This window comes from Acanthaster planci, linkage group LG02, assembly GCF_054643075.1.
Source record: "Acanthaster planci isolate LZ-2023a linkage group LG02, COTS_SCS, whole genome shotgun sequence".
NCBI classification, from domain to species: domain Eukaryota; kingdom Metazoa; phylum Echinodermata; class Asteroidea; order Valvatida; family Acanthasteridae; genus Acanthaster; species Acanthaster planci.
The window spans coordinates 12,064,700-12,083,698 of NC_141778.1; the positions used below are offsets into that span (position 1 = coordinate 12,064,700).

At 40.4% G+C, this 18,999-nt stretch overlaps 2 protein-coding genes across 3 annotated transcripts; both read left to right on the plus strand.

Annotated features, from left to right (window-relative positions):
- Positions 1-1,688: 1,688 nt before the first annotated feature.
- On the plus strand, positions 1,689-9,087 carry LOC110978217 (uncharacterized). The gene is made up of 7 exons (XM_022233034.2): positions 1,689-1,846; positions 2,465-2,637; positions 3,028-3,084; positions 4,994-5,140; positions 5,459-5,590; positions 5,799-5,943; positions 6,181-9,087. Exons 2-7 carry the CDS (start codon positions 2,482-2,484, stop codon positions 6,342-6,344), a joined length of 801 nt encoding a protein of 266 aa, XP_022088726.2. The 5' UTR covers positions 1,689-1,846; positions 2,465-2,481; the 3' UTR covers positions 6,345-9,087.
- A 133-nt stretch (positions 9,088-9,220) lies between these two features.
- Positions 9,221-18,977, plus strand: LOC147799898 (uncharacterized). Of its 2 annotated transcripts, none has more exons than XM_087133066.1 (7): positions 9,221-9,713; positions 10,154-10,353; positions 10,604-10,660; positions 10,951-11,083; positions 11,412-11,536; positions 12,200-12,323; positions 17,301-18,977. In XM_087133066.1, exons 2-7 carry the CDS (start codon positions 10,198-10,200, stop codon positions 17,417-17,419), a joined length of 714 nt encoding a protein of 237 aa, XP_086989192.1. In that variant the 5' UTR covers positions 9,221-9,713; positions 10,154-10,197; the 3' UTR covers positions 17,420-18,977. The 2 variants fall into 2 exon arrangements, with proteins under 2 accessions (XP_086989192.1, XP_086989191.1); XM_087133065.1 differs by having other exon boundaries at positions 10,185-10,353.
- The last annotated feature ends 22 nt before the right edge of the window (positions 18,978-18,999 follow it).

Consider the following 18,999-nt stretch of genomic DNA (forward strand, 5'->3'; position numbering starts at 1 on the left):
AGCATATAATGAAAGCATTATAAACTAGATAAACGTGACGTTTCCAGTGAAGTTTCATGAAGTTTTTTTAATACCGAAAACCGGCAGAGCTGGTCAACAGGCGTTGGCAAGCGGTACGCCTATCGGCGTTGATTATACAAACGTACCAATTGATGGGAAGACTTCACGCCGAGGTGAGTAATTACGGTGACAATTCACAAGGAAGATCTACGGTACCAACCATTACATTGCACTAAGACCCAAGAGAACGTCTTTTCGGTACCTGCGAAAATGTTTCTGATGATAAAGATTCTTCTCCATCGATGATAATATTATTAGCGTCCTTGACTTTTCTCGTTTATTAAGTCCTCATAGATATTCCTGCGGAGCCTACTCGACAAGATGGCAGCCCCCGAGACGAGCCTTACCTAGAACTGCTCAACGGTGGCGGCGACCCGGACGACAAGCGTCATTTCCAAGAACTTACCAAATAGGTCATAGGGTTGATCTTAACTTTGGAGTACCACAGCCCCCCCCCCAAAAAAAAACTTGCATAATATTATATTGTTTATTGATTTTTAAGAGATATTTTTTCCTTTTCTTTGTAGATATAGTGATGACACAATAATAAAACAGGGTGTAGGCCTATTTCAAAATATCTAATGCATTTCTCAAAACCGAATTAAAGTCTACAAGTTTTTAGACCTAAAATATTTTCGAGATTTGAATAAATTTTTGCAGACGTTACAGGTTTCAGAAATTCAAATGAAATTCTACAGACCTTTCGAGATTCAAATACATTTTATTGAAATCCGAATGAAATTTCCCTTAATGCATTTCATCCCAAATTGCATTGCATTTCATCCGAATTTAGAACGCATCCGAAGTTAGAAATTATCTGATCTTTTCAACGCTGTTCTGCCCACTAAAACCCAAAAGTCCGAACCGTTTCTGACTTTGTTAGGCATGCCCGTACTCATCTGAAACTCTGGCCTGGTTCCCACTACACTATATATAAGCCACTGCTCAGCGCCCTAGGCCCCAAACTACTCAAGCGACTACAGAGTCGTGTGTTGCTGTTGACTGCAATTAATGTGCAAATTCAGTGAAATGTTTGCCCCCTATTTTCTGCAACATTTGACATCCCTATTTGGTTAACTGCATTGAAAAGTGCACTTTTTTTAACATCTTAGACCACCGAAGTCGCTTCTGCTTTGATGTCGTCCATGGACGAGAAGGTTAAGTGCAGAAGTCTGTCTGTTAAAATTGTGAATCCAGAATTTACATACTGAAAACACTTCAGCAAATTATGCATAAGTCATTAACTTTGAGGTCTTTTTTAGGGATAACAATACGGATTTATCCCTGCATATGGAAATAATCATTACCATATACTAACCAAAAGGAACCGGTTACCCATTAAAATATTAAACGAGCACTGGAAATTATGGGAACTGAGACACAAAAGTGCACTCTGGATTTTGGTGTTTCTAAGAAATATTCCATTGTTGCTACCCTATGAGGTCATTTGCTATTTTTGGTTGCCCCACAACATGAGCCTACACATGACCGATTTAGTCTGAAAACCCAGTTAAACATTGGTCAGCTTTTGAGTTAACCAGTAACTTAACAGAATGCACACCTCCGTCATACTAATGCAAAGTGTAAATATGTCCAAGAGAATAAGCAAACCGCGCTGTAATCGTCATGGTGACTGACCAAAGTGCAAACGACACGCGCATAAAATCAGCGAGAGATGAAATTCATGTTAATTCATTGTCGAAACTCAGGATGTGTTGCTAGCGTGCCATTTAAATCTGCTGAGGATAAAAACCTTGTCATTTGACGCCAACATCTGGACAGAGAGGTAAGGAATTTTTCTCTGTTTTTGTCGGATCAAGCGTCTTTATCTTTCGTACAGATTCTATTTGATTTCATCACGATTTGTGCTTCTCGTTGAAGTGTGTCACAGTGCTAATCTAAGCCAGAGAGTTTCGTTCCTAAAATGAATCCCTTTTCAGCGACCGATTAACGGAAGTGACTCCCGTTCATTTTTACCATACCCTTTTTGCCATGTCTACTGTACGTGTCCTTGCCATACATATCCTACAAATGCACATCATGTCGAAAGACGAACCTTCCTTTTGCAGGTTTCGATGGCAAACCCGTTAAAACATTAAAAGCTGCATTTTAATCATTTCAATCATTAACTAAGCAGTACTATTTCAGATTTTAGTCCAACAGATCCTCTGGGTTTTTTCCGTTACCCAGCGACGAGAATTAAAAACGGCGGGATTTCCCGTTACCCAGCACGCAATCGCAGAGCAATTCATCTGACAGACACACGAAAAGAGAGGGCATAATATGACACACTAAATGTTTTGAATCCATATTTGTAGTGTTTGAAGTAGCCTTTGGGTATCAGCTAGTCCTTGTAAAGTTTGAAAGCAACAATTTGATGAATTACACTCATTTTATTCTCCAGGATTTGGTGATTAGGATATGGCTACAAACTATAACTATTCCCCTGGCTGTGGGGTTTGTTTGGGTGTGTTCCATATCCTCTTTGGGTTGGGATCATGTGCCTGTGGAGTCGCTGCCATTGTCCTGCATGCGTATGTAGCCGAAATCGCAGTTGGAATATGGGCTGGGGTTGTGGTAAGTGTTCTTGCTCATACATATTCGCAACGGACAAAATGATTTCAACCTTTCAGCCTTGATAGTATGGTTATAGAAACAGAATTTCGAGAGCACCTCCTACAGACTGGGATTGTGTAATTTATTACATTTAGTAAAAATCTGGAACATTGCACATTTCTAACGTATACTGTATTTCAAGTTTGACCAACCTTTTTTTTTGCTGACTGGTTAAACAAAGGAAATTGCGTTTTTGTGTCGTGCCGATGAAGAACATGCATGTAACCTTATCGCAAGGTTCTCACCGGATGTAACAGCAGCAGTGCTAACAATAGCTTGGTCTTATTAAAATATATGAAAGGAGTAGTTTGGGGGCTTAATTTACCAATTCTTTTTATGATTCGGTTTCAGTTCTACGCGATAACTGGTATACTAGCTCTGGCGTCCTCGACAAGAAATAACAGCGTGGTAAGCTTTGCCCACCAGTCCTTAATATAGGTTTTTCCTAGCCGAATTCATCATCTTCGCACACGAATTAGCGAGAGTATCATTCAAATTAGCACTAAATAGATTGACAATCTACATCACCGTTCAAAGAGCATAACTGCATTCAAAGAGCATGCGATTGTACAATCTGGTTATTCAAAAAGTGAAAGGTCAGCGTTCTAGTTGGAAAAATACGCAAAAAGCATTAGATTCGCGCGGACACACTCCCAGTACGTGTTTTGGCGTCCGATTTCAGGAATCTATCTCCAGCAAGAAATAAGACAAAGGGGTACCCTCCCCCCACACACAAACACGTCCAATTGCTGTACACTCGCTAGACTATTGTTACCTAACACCCTCCCCTATGTCTGCCAAGAATTCCTCAGATTCCAGTGAAACTGGCCATCACAAAGCAAGGGGTTCTCTCCGTCTCATATCTTGCTTCATTATGTAGCCTATGAATAGGCAAGCATTTGTGAGATTCGTGCAATGTTATTCAGTCTAATTGTTTTCTTTGTGACTAATTTGTGCAAAATATTTCATGAAAGGAAACGTTTGTTTGCTAATTCGTATTTGTTTCTGTTTGAATTGTAAAAGAATGATTAACAGCAAAGTAAAGTTATTTTATTACCAGACAATGGACAAAGTAGGGAAATGTCTGGAAAGGATGAGAAAAATAGAATGAAACATAAAAGCAAAAACATTACTTTAAAATGTAACAAAAAAACAAGCCATTGTTTAGTAAAGAGAATCCGACAACTCTTAGTATACATGCTAATTTACGGAGAGTGTATTTCTTGTTTATAAAATAAGGACATTACAAATTAGTATTGCATCTAAAGGATTTTTTTCTGTATCCGTGATAAAGGTCAAGGGAGAGTTTCATTTCTACATTTTTAATTAAACGGGCAATCATTATTGGAGCAAATGTACTGTATTCTTGACGTGTTACTTGTTTGAAATATAACATATACATTCAAGTCAATACGAGGGACAAACTACTTGCGTGTTTTCTATTTGTAATCTCCCCAATTTTTTCGATACGGATTTTAATTTGCTGTATATCCCTCTTAACTCGAAGTTTTCCAATTTGAAGGCTCAAAATGCGAACATGATTGCGTATAGAGAAAGTAAACTTCGGGAGGAATTTCTCATTCCAGTCACCTAGCGCGAAATCGAATGACGGTTATGCTGTTCAAATGATGAAATTAATTTTAAGATAAATGTGTTATAGTACACTATTTGACGCCTGTAAACGAATTTGAAGGCCCTACCGTATGAAAAAAAACATGGGAGCAACCACCTGGGAAGCCTCGTTGGAATACGAACGAACAATAATGAATATGACCGTGAAGAGGACGAATTCGGCCAGGAAAACCTATATTCCCGCCCATTTTCTTTGAAATCAAGTTTCAAAAGACTGTCTCATTTAGTTCGACTCTGATGTGAAAATTTAGGTCCAAGTTCCGTTTATCTGATGCTTGCTAGCCTGACCCCTTCTACATACCTGAATCTTTGCGAACGTTTGCTTTCCTGAGTATGAGAGAAATTTGAAGATTTTATTGGAAATCTTTGCATAGAAATAGAGAAGATTTTCGACACCACTCCCTCTTTTAAGCGAGATAATTGGGAGTGGTTAGTATAATAACCCAACCAACACCCGGAAAATGTTTTCCATGTTTTATTGTCTTTGTATTTTCTTCGAATCGGCTTAATGTGGATAGTCTCTGATGTGTTTGAATTCTAGCCGGATGTGTTTGGGCTGTTTGTTTCACACGGATGTGGATCATGATTAGTGATCCTTATGCTGGTTCACATCATCGTTTGGCGAGGTTTGGTGTCCGTGTTTTATTTTAAACCATAAACAAACACGGCTTTTGTTTGTTTCCAGATCACAGCCTATTATGTAATGGCATTACTGTCAGTCTTCGTGTCTATGGGTCAGATGGGGCTATATGTATGGGCCGTGATAAATGAAGTGTGGACATGTTTCGACAGTTTGTACTGGCAGTTCAACGGCAGTTGTACAGAGACACAGGTAATCATGGGGATTTGTGTTATGGAAAATTAGGATTGGCGTTTGGATCAGATTGGATGGAGTTGGATGGATTCAACTTGGATTTGGCGGGACACCATTGGGGTCCTGGCTAGGCTCGGCTGGGCTGGGCGGGGTTTGTAAACCATGGTTTAGGTGAGTTGGGTGGGGTTAAGCTGGGTTGGGTTGGGTTGGAATGGTTGTGGGATGGGATCAGGGTTGGGTCAGGCTTAAGGTTGCGATTGGCATGGCTTGGCCATTGGATGGTCAATGATTGTATTGCTCATGCTAACAAATGTCTGTTGTGAACTCCATCTCTAGATTCGGGACCTGATCATGCACGCTATTCTCTTGTTGCTTGCATTTTTGGAATGGATTATTGCCATGGTATCGTGCTGCACGGCCTGTACGTGTTGCTTCAATAATGACGTAGCACCAACTCAGACTGTCGTGGTAAGATATGCACTTTACTTTGCAATCATTTCACCACCTAAAAGTCACTTGACTGAAAACAGTTTCCTTAATGTTAGCTTGTGAAAAAAACACTGCTGCGATATCGGAAGAAATGTTGCGGGGGCGGATTTCCTCCCCCTCCCCGCTCTTTTAGGGTTTAGGAAAACCCCCGAGTTAATTTTGAGGGGAAATTCCTGATGTTTGACAGATTCACAGCATGCAACAGCCAGTTCTTCAGCCGCTTCCTACGCAAGGCGGACCAGCTGTGGTAATGCCTCCACCTCAAGCAGAGTATGTGGGCAGCTACTCAGGGGGAGGTGTACCGACCAACATTGCTGCCCCACCTGCACCAGGTATGAATGCACCTTTGAGTTTGTTTGCAGTCTAACTCAGGCGCCATTATTGGCAATTAACCACCTGACGTTGTTTTTACTGTGACAAGATTCAAATCATGGTGTATAATTGAATAACAGAATATAGTTTTGGATCCCAAGAGACCAATGGTTTGGTATCCAGGCAAGAACAATCATCTCAGGCGTGTAAATGATCTCGCTAACGCTATTGTTTGATATCGTTTTTACCCATATCAGGCTACAGCGAGAAGCCACAGTTGCCGTCATATCCTGCCGCTGGTGACCCGCTGGTCTACCACAACCCTACCTTCGATCAGGCGATGCCTAGCGGGGACATCTCCGCCCTCCCCCACCCACCCCAAGCTCAAACACAGGCTCATAACACCGCGGCATACTATTAAACTACGGCGACAAAGGGGCACTAGGCCTACATGTATGTGGTGGCGGTTTGTAAGGAGTTATTTTCAAGTTACACAGAAGATTACTGTAACCAACTTTAGTCCACATCGATTTACAAAATACTTTGGTGTCTAAGATCGTAATGATACCCTGTTTTTGTACTCACCGCTTTAAGCAATGAGACCATGTTATCCGCCCCGAGCTAAAGTGCAGCCCCAATCGGCGAAAAGAAGACAGGTGGTTACAAGCAGAATCTTGCACGCGCTCTGTGCGCGTGCCCGCAAAGACGATCCGATTCGTAAGTGTGACGTAACTACAGTTCAAACCACGGCCACTGCACACGTGCATTGCACATATGGTTATATGCATTGATCGCCGTTTATGTGTGGAACCTTGGAACCGGAAGTTCACGCACAACTTCTGCGATCGTCCAATGAGAGCCTACGAATCGTGGCGCGTCCGCCTTTGTGACGAAGTCACTTACGAACCGGATACATGCCGGAGTAAATTATCAGTTACGCGTACTCAGCGTGCTCTACGTTAAACGCGCATATACTTGCGCGCCTCATGGCGTGCCTGTGGTTGCACTACACCAAATACGCGCCCATAGAAAAAAGTGCAAAATTGGACCGAAATAGCGCCACCTGTTGACTCTCGTGAAGAGGTTGGCCTCCGTTTTTTCACTGGAAAGTCAAGATTATGGCCAGAAGAGCACTTTTCGTTTCAATTTCATGGGGGTCAGCCACAAAAAAATTGTATTCGCCCTTGAACGAAGATACCCCAAAATAGCAATTAAACTAAGCGCTCATTTCTGAATATGGCCGCCCGCCTCTATCCAAAATAGGCCCGCAACAGGGGCTTTTTGTCAAAGAAATGCCCCAAACTGGGAAGTATCAGTCCTAAATTTATAGAAATATTTCTATGATGCCTCCTGATTATGGCCTGTCCTATTGTAAAAATCCTGTGAGATCACAAAATATTAATGAGCTCGCGTGCAGAAATACAACCATTTGGTGGAATTCACCCCTATGCGATAAGTACCCCAAGACACGCCCCCCTTTTTCTTCCGCTCAGAGCGGTTAATAATTCCGCAAACAGGCGAGCTTTTAGTAACTTAACAATGTGTGGTAAGTGTCAACATCTGAAAACAATTCGATTTTTTCGCGCTTGCAGTTTACAGACGGACGACCTCTATATTTCGAATTGTCGTTGCTTGTTGGTAATATGCGTCCACTACAATGCTCTGAATCATTGGCTTAAATTTGTTTGCCGTTTTACAGTGGCGTAAATCTGTTTTGGAAATTGGGGGATGGGGCGGGGAAAGGTGTGGAGGGGGAGGACTTGCGCGCTATGGAAATTTGAAAAGTGGGGGGGGGTGGACACCATATTTGCTTTATGGGTGCGATGTTCATGATTAAGATGTACATCTGTAATGTATATCAAATTTATGTAGAATCTTACTTCATAGTGGTATATTCACGGCTTTTGAAAATTGCTTTTCCTTTTTAGTGATATCGCAAACATTTCTGAAAATTCTTCACAGTCCGCTTTAGTTTTTTTGATCATCGCAAAAAGTGTGTGGGGAGATGATTCAATAGCCCACCCCCCCCACAACAAGGGGAGGGATAAATACCCCCCTCCCCCGGGATTTACACGATGGCTGTTCACATATAAAAGTTCAGTGACAAAAGAGAAGCCTGTTTTTATTAGGAAATGTCTCCTAATTAAGTGCAGTGAATTTGCCAGCATTTTTTGTGTCTTCAAAAGTGGTCTGATATTGAACTGAAGTGTTAGATTAGACTTGAACATACTAAAAAAGTAACAGGGTTTTATGTTTTTTCCTAGCTTGACATTAAAATCACCAAATCAAGTAGAAAAGATCGCGCAAAGGGACGGTTTTTAAAAACTTAATCATCTTGAAAATACATCTTGAAAATTAATCATTTGTATTAAAATTCTCGATGTGCCTTGAAATGCTACATGGATGGATTTTATTTTGCCCACCAGATTGTGTTTGTCATTTGCACGTGCGTCCGTCAATGGATAAAATACCTTCCTTTGTCTTGTAGCTATTTGACTAATCAGAAAATCATGCAAAGTTAGATGTTTATGTCCCCTATCCATACCAATTTACCCCTCAGTGAGAACTGTTGTCTCACAACGGAGAAGAGTAGCACAGTTATTTGTTTCATTGTATGCAGTTTGCAAGTTCGTAAAATAAGACCGCTGGATTCACATGGTTCACGCGGAATGCCTAGGCTAGAAGTTCTTAGTGGCAGACTCTTTACGTATCATTATTGCCCTGTACAAGTTTCACTATGCTGCCCTTTCCATTTTCGCTTCTCGGTCTTCTGTGTTCAAGCTTGAGTCGAATTAAGATCACAAGTATCCGTTTCGCAATTTTTGAAAGCTGTGGCACTGTTACGAGTTGTATCTATTTTTCGTGATTGTACTAATCATTTGGATGCATAATTTCGTCATTGATCAACTTAAAATAATTTGAGTTTAGTTATGAATTAAGAAAGCTTGCATAAATGCTGTAATTTGTAAATAATTGGTGAGCTGATCTAAAATTATTTGTACATAATGAGACGGGAAAGTTTTTATTTTTGCATTAGAATTATATTATGTTTGCATTTCATGGTACACTTTGGACTTCAAATGCAATTGTACTGTCTGTAATTAACATTACCTTTGTGGACATGAAAATAAGGTTTTTGAATAAGATGAATATGTGCAGAGCTATTCAGCGGTTTGACTAGTTTCCTTGAGTGTTAACATTCTAGTTTCAGGTAAACTGTCCCTCATTCGGGTAGTTGCGCACCTGTCAAAGATCTCAAACATAGGTGGTACGTTCATATAATGCAAATTAAATACGAACGGGAAAGAGGTTACGAGATTAACAACTTAAGGAGCTGCTTGACAGTTTTCGCTCTCAGGGCCTTTTTTCCCCATTTAAGTCATGCACGAGGTATACTTTTATCTGGAAAAGAAGTTCATCCCTTTGCCTTACAAATTTTAGAGAGGGAAGCACAGGTGTGACAATGCCTTGTGGGTAGCTTTTTATCCTAATAAATGCACTTGTTTGCTGCTCACACATTTGTTCCGTATACTGACCTATATTTAGAAACACATTACTAATCAGTGTAGTTTGTCTATCAGCAAACTTCAGTTAAACGCTTTGTTTATCTATGTCTCTGGCCAATGGGTGCCATGGTAATGGACTGTGGAACCAGACAGAAAAGTTCATTAACACTGTAAAACTTGATAGTAAATCCGTCATTGGGAAAACCGTGTTGGTGGTCTGAGGTACACTGCATGGAAGGACGCTGAGACTGTACGATATTTTAACAGAAGCATCTGAACTAAAGGTAGCGTTTTTAATTGCAAGCACTAACTTGTGAAGAGTTTGTAGAAAGTATCGATACTGTTGAAATCTACCTATAAACCACACACGATGCATGTTTTTTTTTTCTTTAGCCCTTGCCCCCAACAACGATAGGCCTATTTGGCCGGCAAGGGCTGCTAGTGCTCCAGTCGATTTCTTTTTTCATCTCCAGTTGACGAATACAATTTTCCTTCAATAAAACTTTTCTGTCGGTAGTATTGATATATGTTCCTGTATCTTCGAATATTCCATACGCTGCTTTTTATGCCGCAATTTTTGTGCCACAAGTGGAGTATTTCATTCCACTTATACTAATAATATATATGAAACTGCGTTTTTCTACGAAGTATAGAAACATATGTGATGCTGAATTGAAGTGAAATGTCCAACTTTTCACGTCTCATTTCATGCCACTTTTTTGAGTCGCGAAAGTTTATCATAAACCTGATTCCAGGATTGAACTGGAAATGGCGATCAACGCGAACTATTCAGTGGGATGCAGCATATGCGTCGGCGTGTTTCACGTTCTTTTCGGTCTGTCGAGTTGCGGATGTGGTATCGCCTCTATCGTCTTTGGAACTCCATACTATGTGACAGGCTTAGGAATATGGGCTGGTGTGGCGGTACGTAGCTCATTATCATAGAGAGATTAATTCTCGAAATCTGCAAACATTAATAACTAACAGTCCTGGGCAATATAAAGTGATTTATATACATGACGAACGTGACATTTTGCCCATGAACTGAAACTATGTTTATATTAAATTTAGAGAAATGTTTTATATGAAGGATTAACCTTGTGTCGTTCAAACAACTTAGGCCTATAGGAGAAATCTTGAACAATTAATTCTCTCTTCTAAACTTCCTCTGCAGTTCTATTTCGTGACAGGAATTCTGGCCTTTGTTTCGGGGAAAAGAAACAACTGTGTGGTGAGTACAATAGTTTTCATTAATTAGCAAATGTTCAGAATACCACGGAAATGATTGCTTCATACGATGAAACACTATCTTCAGTTGTCCGAGATGAGTCTCTTAAAGCCATCGCGGAACAAGTGAATTGCATGTGCTCATTAAGGCTATTCACAGCATGGCATACTTTGATCCTGTCATGGCTTTAATTATGATTTCTTTTCGCGCTTTCGCACAATTATTAATTTCGTCAACTTTCCACAGTAAATTGACGAGTTATATGTGTCATTTTACCGCTTTCGATAACGCAGATTACAGCGCACTACATCATGGCGTTGTTTTCTGTCTTGGTTTCGATGTCGCAAATGGGTCTTTATTCCTGGGCGCTGTACGTTTTGATGGATCACTGCTGGAGTTACGACCTAACTTCGTGTCTGTTACAATGGGTAAGGGTTTATATCTTCTAAACAATCTATTTTTGCAGTGAATATATTTCCTCAAAAATACGAAAGTCTCTTAATTTATCCCATCTTATCAAATTCAAGCCGAAAGTTATCAACTCTCCGGATAACATCAGATTTCGATATTAGAAATACATTAGTTGTATCGTTTCCGGATGGCAAAGTTCAGCTGCACTGTACATGTGAATTTGTTTAGCTTGTCTAAGCTTTGTCGACAAGACTAGGGTGGACAGGGTGTGGCTAGGCTACGGTGAAATGAGCGGAGATTTCTTAATTTCATTGAATAAGATTTTGTTGTTGTACTTGTATTCGGTCCGGAGCCTTACCAATCGCATTCATCGCTATTGGTCTGGGCGAGTTGATAGTCGCAGCCGTGTCTTGTTGCATATCCTGCAGCTGCTGCAAAGCTTCAGCACCACCTACCCAGACGATTGTGGTAAGCAAACATCATTTGACATCATTTGGTTCTAATGCATCAGAGGGGATGAAGTTAGATAGGGTGTATTTCTTGTCGTCAAAAAATAAATCAACACAACGAGGATGGCCCCTCTTCTAAGTAAAAACTATATATAACCATTCTTATGGGTTTGCAGTTTGCACTTCAAGTTAATGGTATATTGACAATCGCCAATGTAACATTGTTAAAAATCGACGAATTTCATGTGGCCCATGATCTTGTCAAGTTGAATACATTTAAAATTAATGACAAGAATGGCAGAGAAAATGTACCTATGCCTTTCATCCCACTGCACTGTGACACTGTAAATACTCCTACATTTTGGTCTCTTATCAATTGGGTTGAATGATCCTCTTTGGTGCTTATCTTTGTTTCGCGATCTGAATGGACGCTGCATTAATTGAACCTTGATCGAGTTGAAGCCACTTGATGCTTTGATGAGGTGTACCAGTCGAATTTGTTAACAGTGATGAATAAATACATTTTGAGTTACCAAACATAAGGCTTAGCAATGATCATCTAGATACTTATTCGGTTTAGTGAAACCATAACAAGCAATTACTTTGGGAAAAATTATCTACTACCCTCAAAACAAATATCTTAACGATACGATTTTGCTCCATCTTTGTTTTTAATGGTCAGCTCCAGACCGGCCCGCTTGTACCATCCAATGCAGTTTACGCTGGTCAAGCTGGTGTCCTAGGCCAATCATCGTACAATGGACAAGGAGTGGGAGGTGCGCCAATACTCAGTGGGCAACCAGCAGGTATGTACTATACCACAACACGCTGGAAAGAAGGGACTCATGGCGAGCCGTTGATTCAGGCACACGTCGTGCACAGCGTGTGGTCAACATGGCTACATGGCCAACTTTTTCAGTAGAATGAACATAAACCTGGTTGCCCTTACGTGGAGGACAACGATCTGTACTCAGCCGCACGGCAACGACTCCCTGTAAGGGGAACTGAGCAAGCGTTTTCCTGGCAGAATATATTACTAAGCATAAAATATACTACTATAGCATAAATTTATGCACTAACGAAAATCGGATCAGAACGAGTCAAAACCGTCGTACAAGTGATCATTATAAAAGCTAAGCCCCCTAAAAGTCTCTGGTTTCTGGTCAGGATCAAGTCTTGGGATAAGACGGCAGAACTCGATCGAGCATAATATATGCCCAGCGTGCCGAATTCTCTTGCGCCCTCTAATGACTTCATTTCACCAATGGACGGCTCGTTCTATCTTCTTGGGAATCACCTACAACCGAGGCGTGGCTTTCGTATGTAAAATAGTTTTCAGAATGGACCCTATGATGTAAAATTGGATACAAAACAGACCGTGGGAGCGTTGAAGCAGATTCGAATCAACGCCAGCTTGTTATTTCTTTAGTTTTGTTATAGGAAGTCTTTTACAGGCCTCCTTCTTTGCCCCTTGTTCTAATAAATCGACCGCGGCCGTTATCAACGGTAACAGTACTGGAACTTCAGTGGTACGTTAAGCGTCCCATAACAGTGCTCGTAAGTGGAGCAGGTTAGCGTAGCGGTTCTGTCCTCGCTTTGCATGAATGAGGCCCGGGTTTGAGTCCCGGCTTGGCCCAGGCTTTTTAAGTGCATTTGATTTTCGGTCCATCTTTGCTCTCGCAGGTTTTCTCCGGGTACTCCGATTTCCTCCTGCCTCTAAAACTGGACCTTCTTCCTAACTCTGTAATGTGATGCTAATTGATAAAGTGTATGAATAAACGTACAGTTATTGCCGCAAATAGCCTGAGATGCTGAAAGCGCCATTAAAACAACAACAACAACATAGTGCTCGTATATGTTACGTAATAGGTCATGTGAAGCAGGTCATTGATCCATAATCATCACATACAGGTTCAACTGAAATTTCTCGGGCGCTGATTGGTTCATCCGGAAATCCGGAGGGAAAGAAAAGAAAACAATTGAACAGTTTGTAGGAGATTCCCAAGAGGGTAGAACAAGCCCTCGATTAGTCTGGTTCCCTGTCCAAAGATTCCCTGACGACCTTTGATAAAGAATCTTAGGTCAGACATCACCTACGGATATAAAAGGTAGGCGGCAAGGGTCAGAGGTCACAAGTTGAAAGCCCGGATGTTTTCGATTTCATTCCCTTACACAGTGGGTTCAAATTCAGCTAAGTGTTCCCTATTGAGGCACGCTTGAAAAAAATTCAGGAAATTCAAAATCATACATAAGCATTTTCGAAATTCTTTTAGTTGATCAATTCTTGTGCAGCAACATTCCTTCCACGCACACACCCATCAACAACTAAGTTGTTTGTAACTTTGTTGTTGTTGACGGTTAAGGTTCAACAAGCCCACCTATACCCGACCAGCAATAACCGAACATCAACGGTACCATCCGAACATGCAGAGTATAGACGAGACGACTTCGGAATATTTCGGTTATTCCCGGACATTCGGTGATACCGGCACCATTGATTCGTCGGGTAGTCAGGATCATCGGGTTTGGTATCCAGACTAGCCGTCGATTGGTGGAATGGAGTCACGAGAGGGCGCAGGGGAAATGTGCAGCATGTTTTATGCTCGATCGCGTCCGCTGTCGAATTCTGCCGTCTTGTTCCAAGGCTAGTCAAGAGCTGGCTTCAAAGTGGTGCGGCGACGCAGCTTTTTTATCTTCACTTTCTCTGGAAACGATGTACGCTAACGAACGATGCCCATCGCATGTCCTCGTAACTCCGGCCGTTACCAACACTAACATAGGCTTTCCCCGTACTTTTACTGTTTAAAAGCATTTTCAGTAAGATGCAGAATTAGAGTCAAAAAGATCGGAACATGCTTTTCGAGAAATGTAATGCTTTTTTAAAAGTCGATTTTTTTAAATCTTATGTTTTTTTAAACATACCGTAATTTTGAATTTTTGAATTCATTTTCAAAAACCGAATGAAATCTTTTGTTCCTAATAGATCTTTTTGGGATGAAATTTTACATACCTTACATGTTTTTAAGATTCGAATGAAATTTTTTTGACCCAACATGTTTTTAAGTTTCGAATAAAATTTTGTAGACTGGACATGTTTTTAAGATCCGAATAAAATTTTTTGGACCTAACATGTTTGGAAGATTCGAAGGAAATTTTTCAGACCTTACATGTTTTCGAAATCCAAATGAGATTTGAAAGACCTAACGTTTTCCAGATTCGAATGCATTTTCCCGCACCGGCATTTCACCCGAATTCAGAGAGCAACCTAATTTCAAAAGCATCTGACTGTAAAATGCATCCGAATTGAGAAAGCAGCCAAATTGAGAAAGTATCCGACTTTAAAAAGCATCCGAATCTCAAAAGCACCCGACTTTAAAAAGCATCCGAATTTTGAATGCATCCCACTTTAAATAGCATCCGAATATTGAAAAAGCATCCGAATTGAGAAAGCATCTTTTTGACGATGTTCGGCCCGATGGTACCCGAAGTTCCGAGTCTTTTTCGACGATTCGGCTGTGTTCGGTATGCGCATGCGCAGTCAAACTATATACTTCCTGCTCCCTTAAACAATTGCAATCGGGCAGTCAGTGCTTTAAGCCCCAATTTCGAATTAAATCAAGCGACTACATACGATGTCCCTACACGCACATGTCCTGATAGACTGTGCACCCAATTAGTTTGTTTATTTGCGCGTGCGCAATAGTGACATAATGGTCGGCGGCCTGAAAAATTATTCTAACAGACGACGTATTTCTGTGGTGATCCATGTGGGGATTGTACTGTCATTTCCCTTGAAGACCTCGTGTGAGAATAAATTGCTAAGAATCTATCAAAGGGTGATGCAATCGCGTTTGATGCAAAAAATCGCTGGAAGAAAAATCAAAGAAAGTGGAAAATGTCATTTTTTCGACAAAGTATGATGAAAAATTATTGTATTTTTACCTAGCTTTGTGTCCAATTTTCACACTACTGTCAAATTCTCCTCAGATCACCGGTGATACTGTCTGGAAGATGTTTGTTTTGTATCTATCAGTTAATTGTTTTCAAGATCAAGAGCCATTTGTCTGAAATACATTTCGTATTTCATGCGGATTCAAATTTCCACACGAGTTTTGGCAGCGGTAAAAAATGAGATTCCGGATTTTGGCATGGCGCATGCACGTACGTACCTACGCAGACCTGGATATGAGTGCGTTTGGGTACGAGTTGGCCTACTGCATTGCACGGATGCGTACAATCACGTCAGATTGCCCGATTATCAGGCACAAACAAAAACTCTCCGTTTTCATTCATACGGTTTCCTTCTTGCATGATACTTTCTCATTAGAGCGTTCATGATATTCCTCACTATTCACAAGTAGAGAAATGTCAGGGAAAACTGAAAAAAATCCCCTCTGAAATGTCGGCTTCACTTCCAACTTTTGACTCTGTTACTTTGGAGGTACGTAAGAACTAATAATACCAATTGGTATGGAAATAAGGGGCAAACAACTTTTTCTGAGCTTGATGTTGATCGATCACCTTTGGGGTCAAGGGCCATTTTACAGGCTTCTGGTTACAGTGGGATTCGATACACATGCGCACAAATTAAGTGAGGGGCATGAACATACCTGATTGGGGCGCGCTGTGGCTCGCACTCACGGGCGTCCATACCTAAAATGTATGCCGTCAATGTATGTACATTACGTAGTCGCTTGACTTAATTCGAAATTAGGGGCTTATAGCACTGACTGTCCGATTGTTTAAGGGGGCGGGAATAATTCTATAAGTTGACTGCGCATTCGCATACCGAACACAGCCGAATCGTCTAAAAAGTTCGGAACTTCGGGTACCATCGGGCCGAACACCGTCAAAAAGATCGGATGCTTTCTCAATTCGGATGCTTTTTCCAATATTCGGGTACTTTTTACAATCGGATGCTTTTCTGAAATGCAGGTACGGGTGGGGAAAATGCATTTGAATCTGGGAAACGTCAGGTTTGTCAAATTTCATTCGGATTTAGAAAACATGTTAGGTCTGAAATTTTTCATTCGAGTCTTCAAAACGTGTTAGGTCTGAAAAATGTACTTGAATCTTAAAAACATATCAGGTCCCCACAATTTATTCGTATCTTAAAAACATGTCAGGTCTACAAAATTTTATTCAAATCCAAAACATGTTTTGGTCAAAAAAGTTTCGTTCGAATCTTAAAAATATGCGAGGTCTGTAAAATTTCATCCCAAAAGTATATATTAGGTACGAAAGATTTCATTCGGTTTTGAAAAATGAATTCAAAAGTTCAAAGTTCAACTTTTAAAAAAGCATTACATTTCTTGGAAAACATGTCCCGATCTTTTTGACTCTAATTAAGATTCGTATTTCAGCTTCTACATGTACACAGGACATAAGACCAAAACAAAGGTGGGGGATGCTCTCCGTCCCATATCTTGCTTCATATGTTTGTCTGGTTCCCAGATGTAAATGTATAATATAGAAATGACGTCATCTGAAAAAGAGTGCCTGGCTTAATGTATTGGAAGCTGCAGGGACTCCTTTACTGTACATATTAGTCAACCGTACCCCATCAAAACATGTTAAAACTACACACTAGCAGAATTTGAGTCGTTTTTAAGCTGGGCAACTTTTGGACAGGTCTACGGCGACGAGCTCGCTGACCAGAAACCGGAGATTTTTTTAGCCTAAGCAATTCTTTTTTGTTTTGGCACTGAAATGAGTTCTCACTCAAACCTCAGTTATGTTTTTCTCTAAATGATCTGACTTTACAATGTGATATTACTTCCCAGGTGGCATCCAAGCTGCAGCTGTAACAACTGCTAGTGGTGCAGATGGACACCCGACCACGACCCACGTTAACCAAGGCTTCCTGTTCGAAACCAGACTGCCGCACACTCCCTTTGTCTAAATTGCACCACAGCCTGTTCAGATACTAGAAATACCATGTAGTGTTATTTTTTTTACTCGATTCCTCGCCAATCGATTAATCTTATAATTTTTGTTATTTCGGTTTAAAAACAATATCAATTCAGTGAGTCGTAGGACTCATAATGATTGATTTACAAATATTAAAACCATTAAAATTATTAATAACTAAAATTCAGTCAAAAACTATTACTAATTTCCAAAAAAACACGTACGACAGCCACGAAAACAATGACGCCGACACCAATAACAAATATATGTATTTCACTTAGGAGGAGCAAGTTAAATTATCAACTAAAAGGAGAAAAATCACTAAAAAAGATTAATGGCATTAATTACTTTGACCATTTGGGGGACTGCTGACCTTTTGTGTCTGGAAGTACGGCAATTTGGGTTGAAGAGACCACAACTGCTTCTAAGACGGCGGAAATCTGGTAAGGAACTACAAAGTGGAGGGAGTAAAGATCTATGTCTTGAGTGCACTAAGGTTCTGGCAAATTTTTCTAGTATTTGATTTCTCCGTTGTTTTTATGATGGTATGTTAAGGAATTCAAAGGCAAGTGAGTATTCGACGTAATTATTGTAACCTGGAATAATTCGACCTGCACGTCTTTGAATACGTTCAATTTGGTCCAATTGTTGAATTGTGAGAGCAGATGACCAGGATGGTGAGGCATACTCAAGTAAAGGTCTAATATACATGAGATAAATGGTCAAAAGGTCATGAGTCGGGGCATGGAATTTTTTCAAGATACAAAGTATATACAAACGTTTGGCAGCAAGGCTTGTCATGTGTGATACCTGCTTGCCTGCTTGTCGCACTTCAAATCAGCTTGGATTAAATGACACCAAGTAATTTCAGACTGTCTACTGATTCCAACAATGGGTTGCCAATAAAAACTGCAGGCATAACTGTTTGCTTTCCCATGAAGGAAACATGCATAAGCTTACATTTTGGGGGCTTAGGAATCATCTGATTGTTGGAAGACCACAAAGTAAGAGAGGAGACAATTTCTTGTAATTTTGACTCCTGAGAGTGATTCCTAATTTCAGCTATAGTTAGATTATCCACATATTTCCATCTAAGCGGACTTGCAGTAGCTGCATCTTTTATCATAACCAAGAATAGAATGGGACCCATGGGATAATAAAACTCAGTTTCTGCTTTCTTCTCTAAGAATCGGTTTGTATGGTTCAAAGTTCCGGAGATGGTTAATCAACCACTGTAACCTCTACGAGAGGCTGAGAAGGCTTTCATATGCCTGATGGGGATGGCATGGGGACGTGTTGATGTGGATGCATGTACACCGTAGTAGAATACCTTTGATATTGCACGTAGCCTACATATATTACTGACATACCTTTCATTGATTGTCGGTGGTTACATTCAGCACTGAGTCGGCAGAACTGCAGTATTGTGAAATTTTAACCATTTTTCTTTCTTTGGGGCTTCACTGAACAAAGAGATTTTTCTGTTGTCGTTATAGTCAAAACTGTTTTATGGACAATTCTGCAATGACTAATAAATGAAAAGTTTTGAATTTGTGATATGCCTTCGATTAC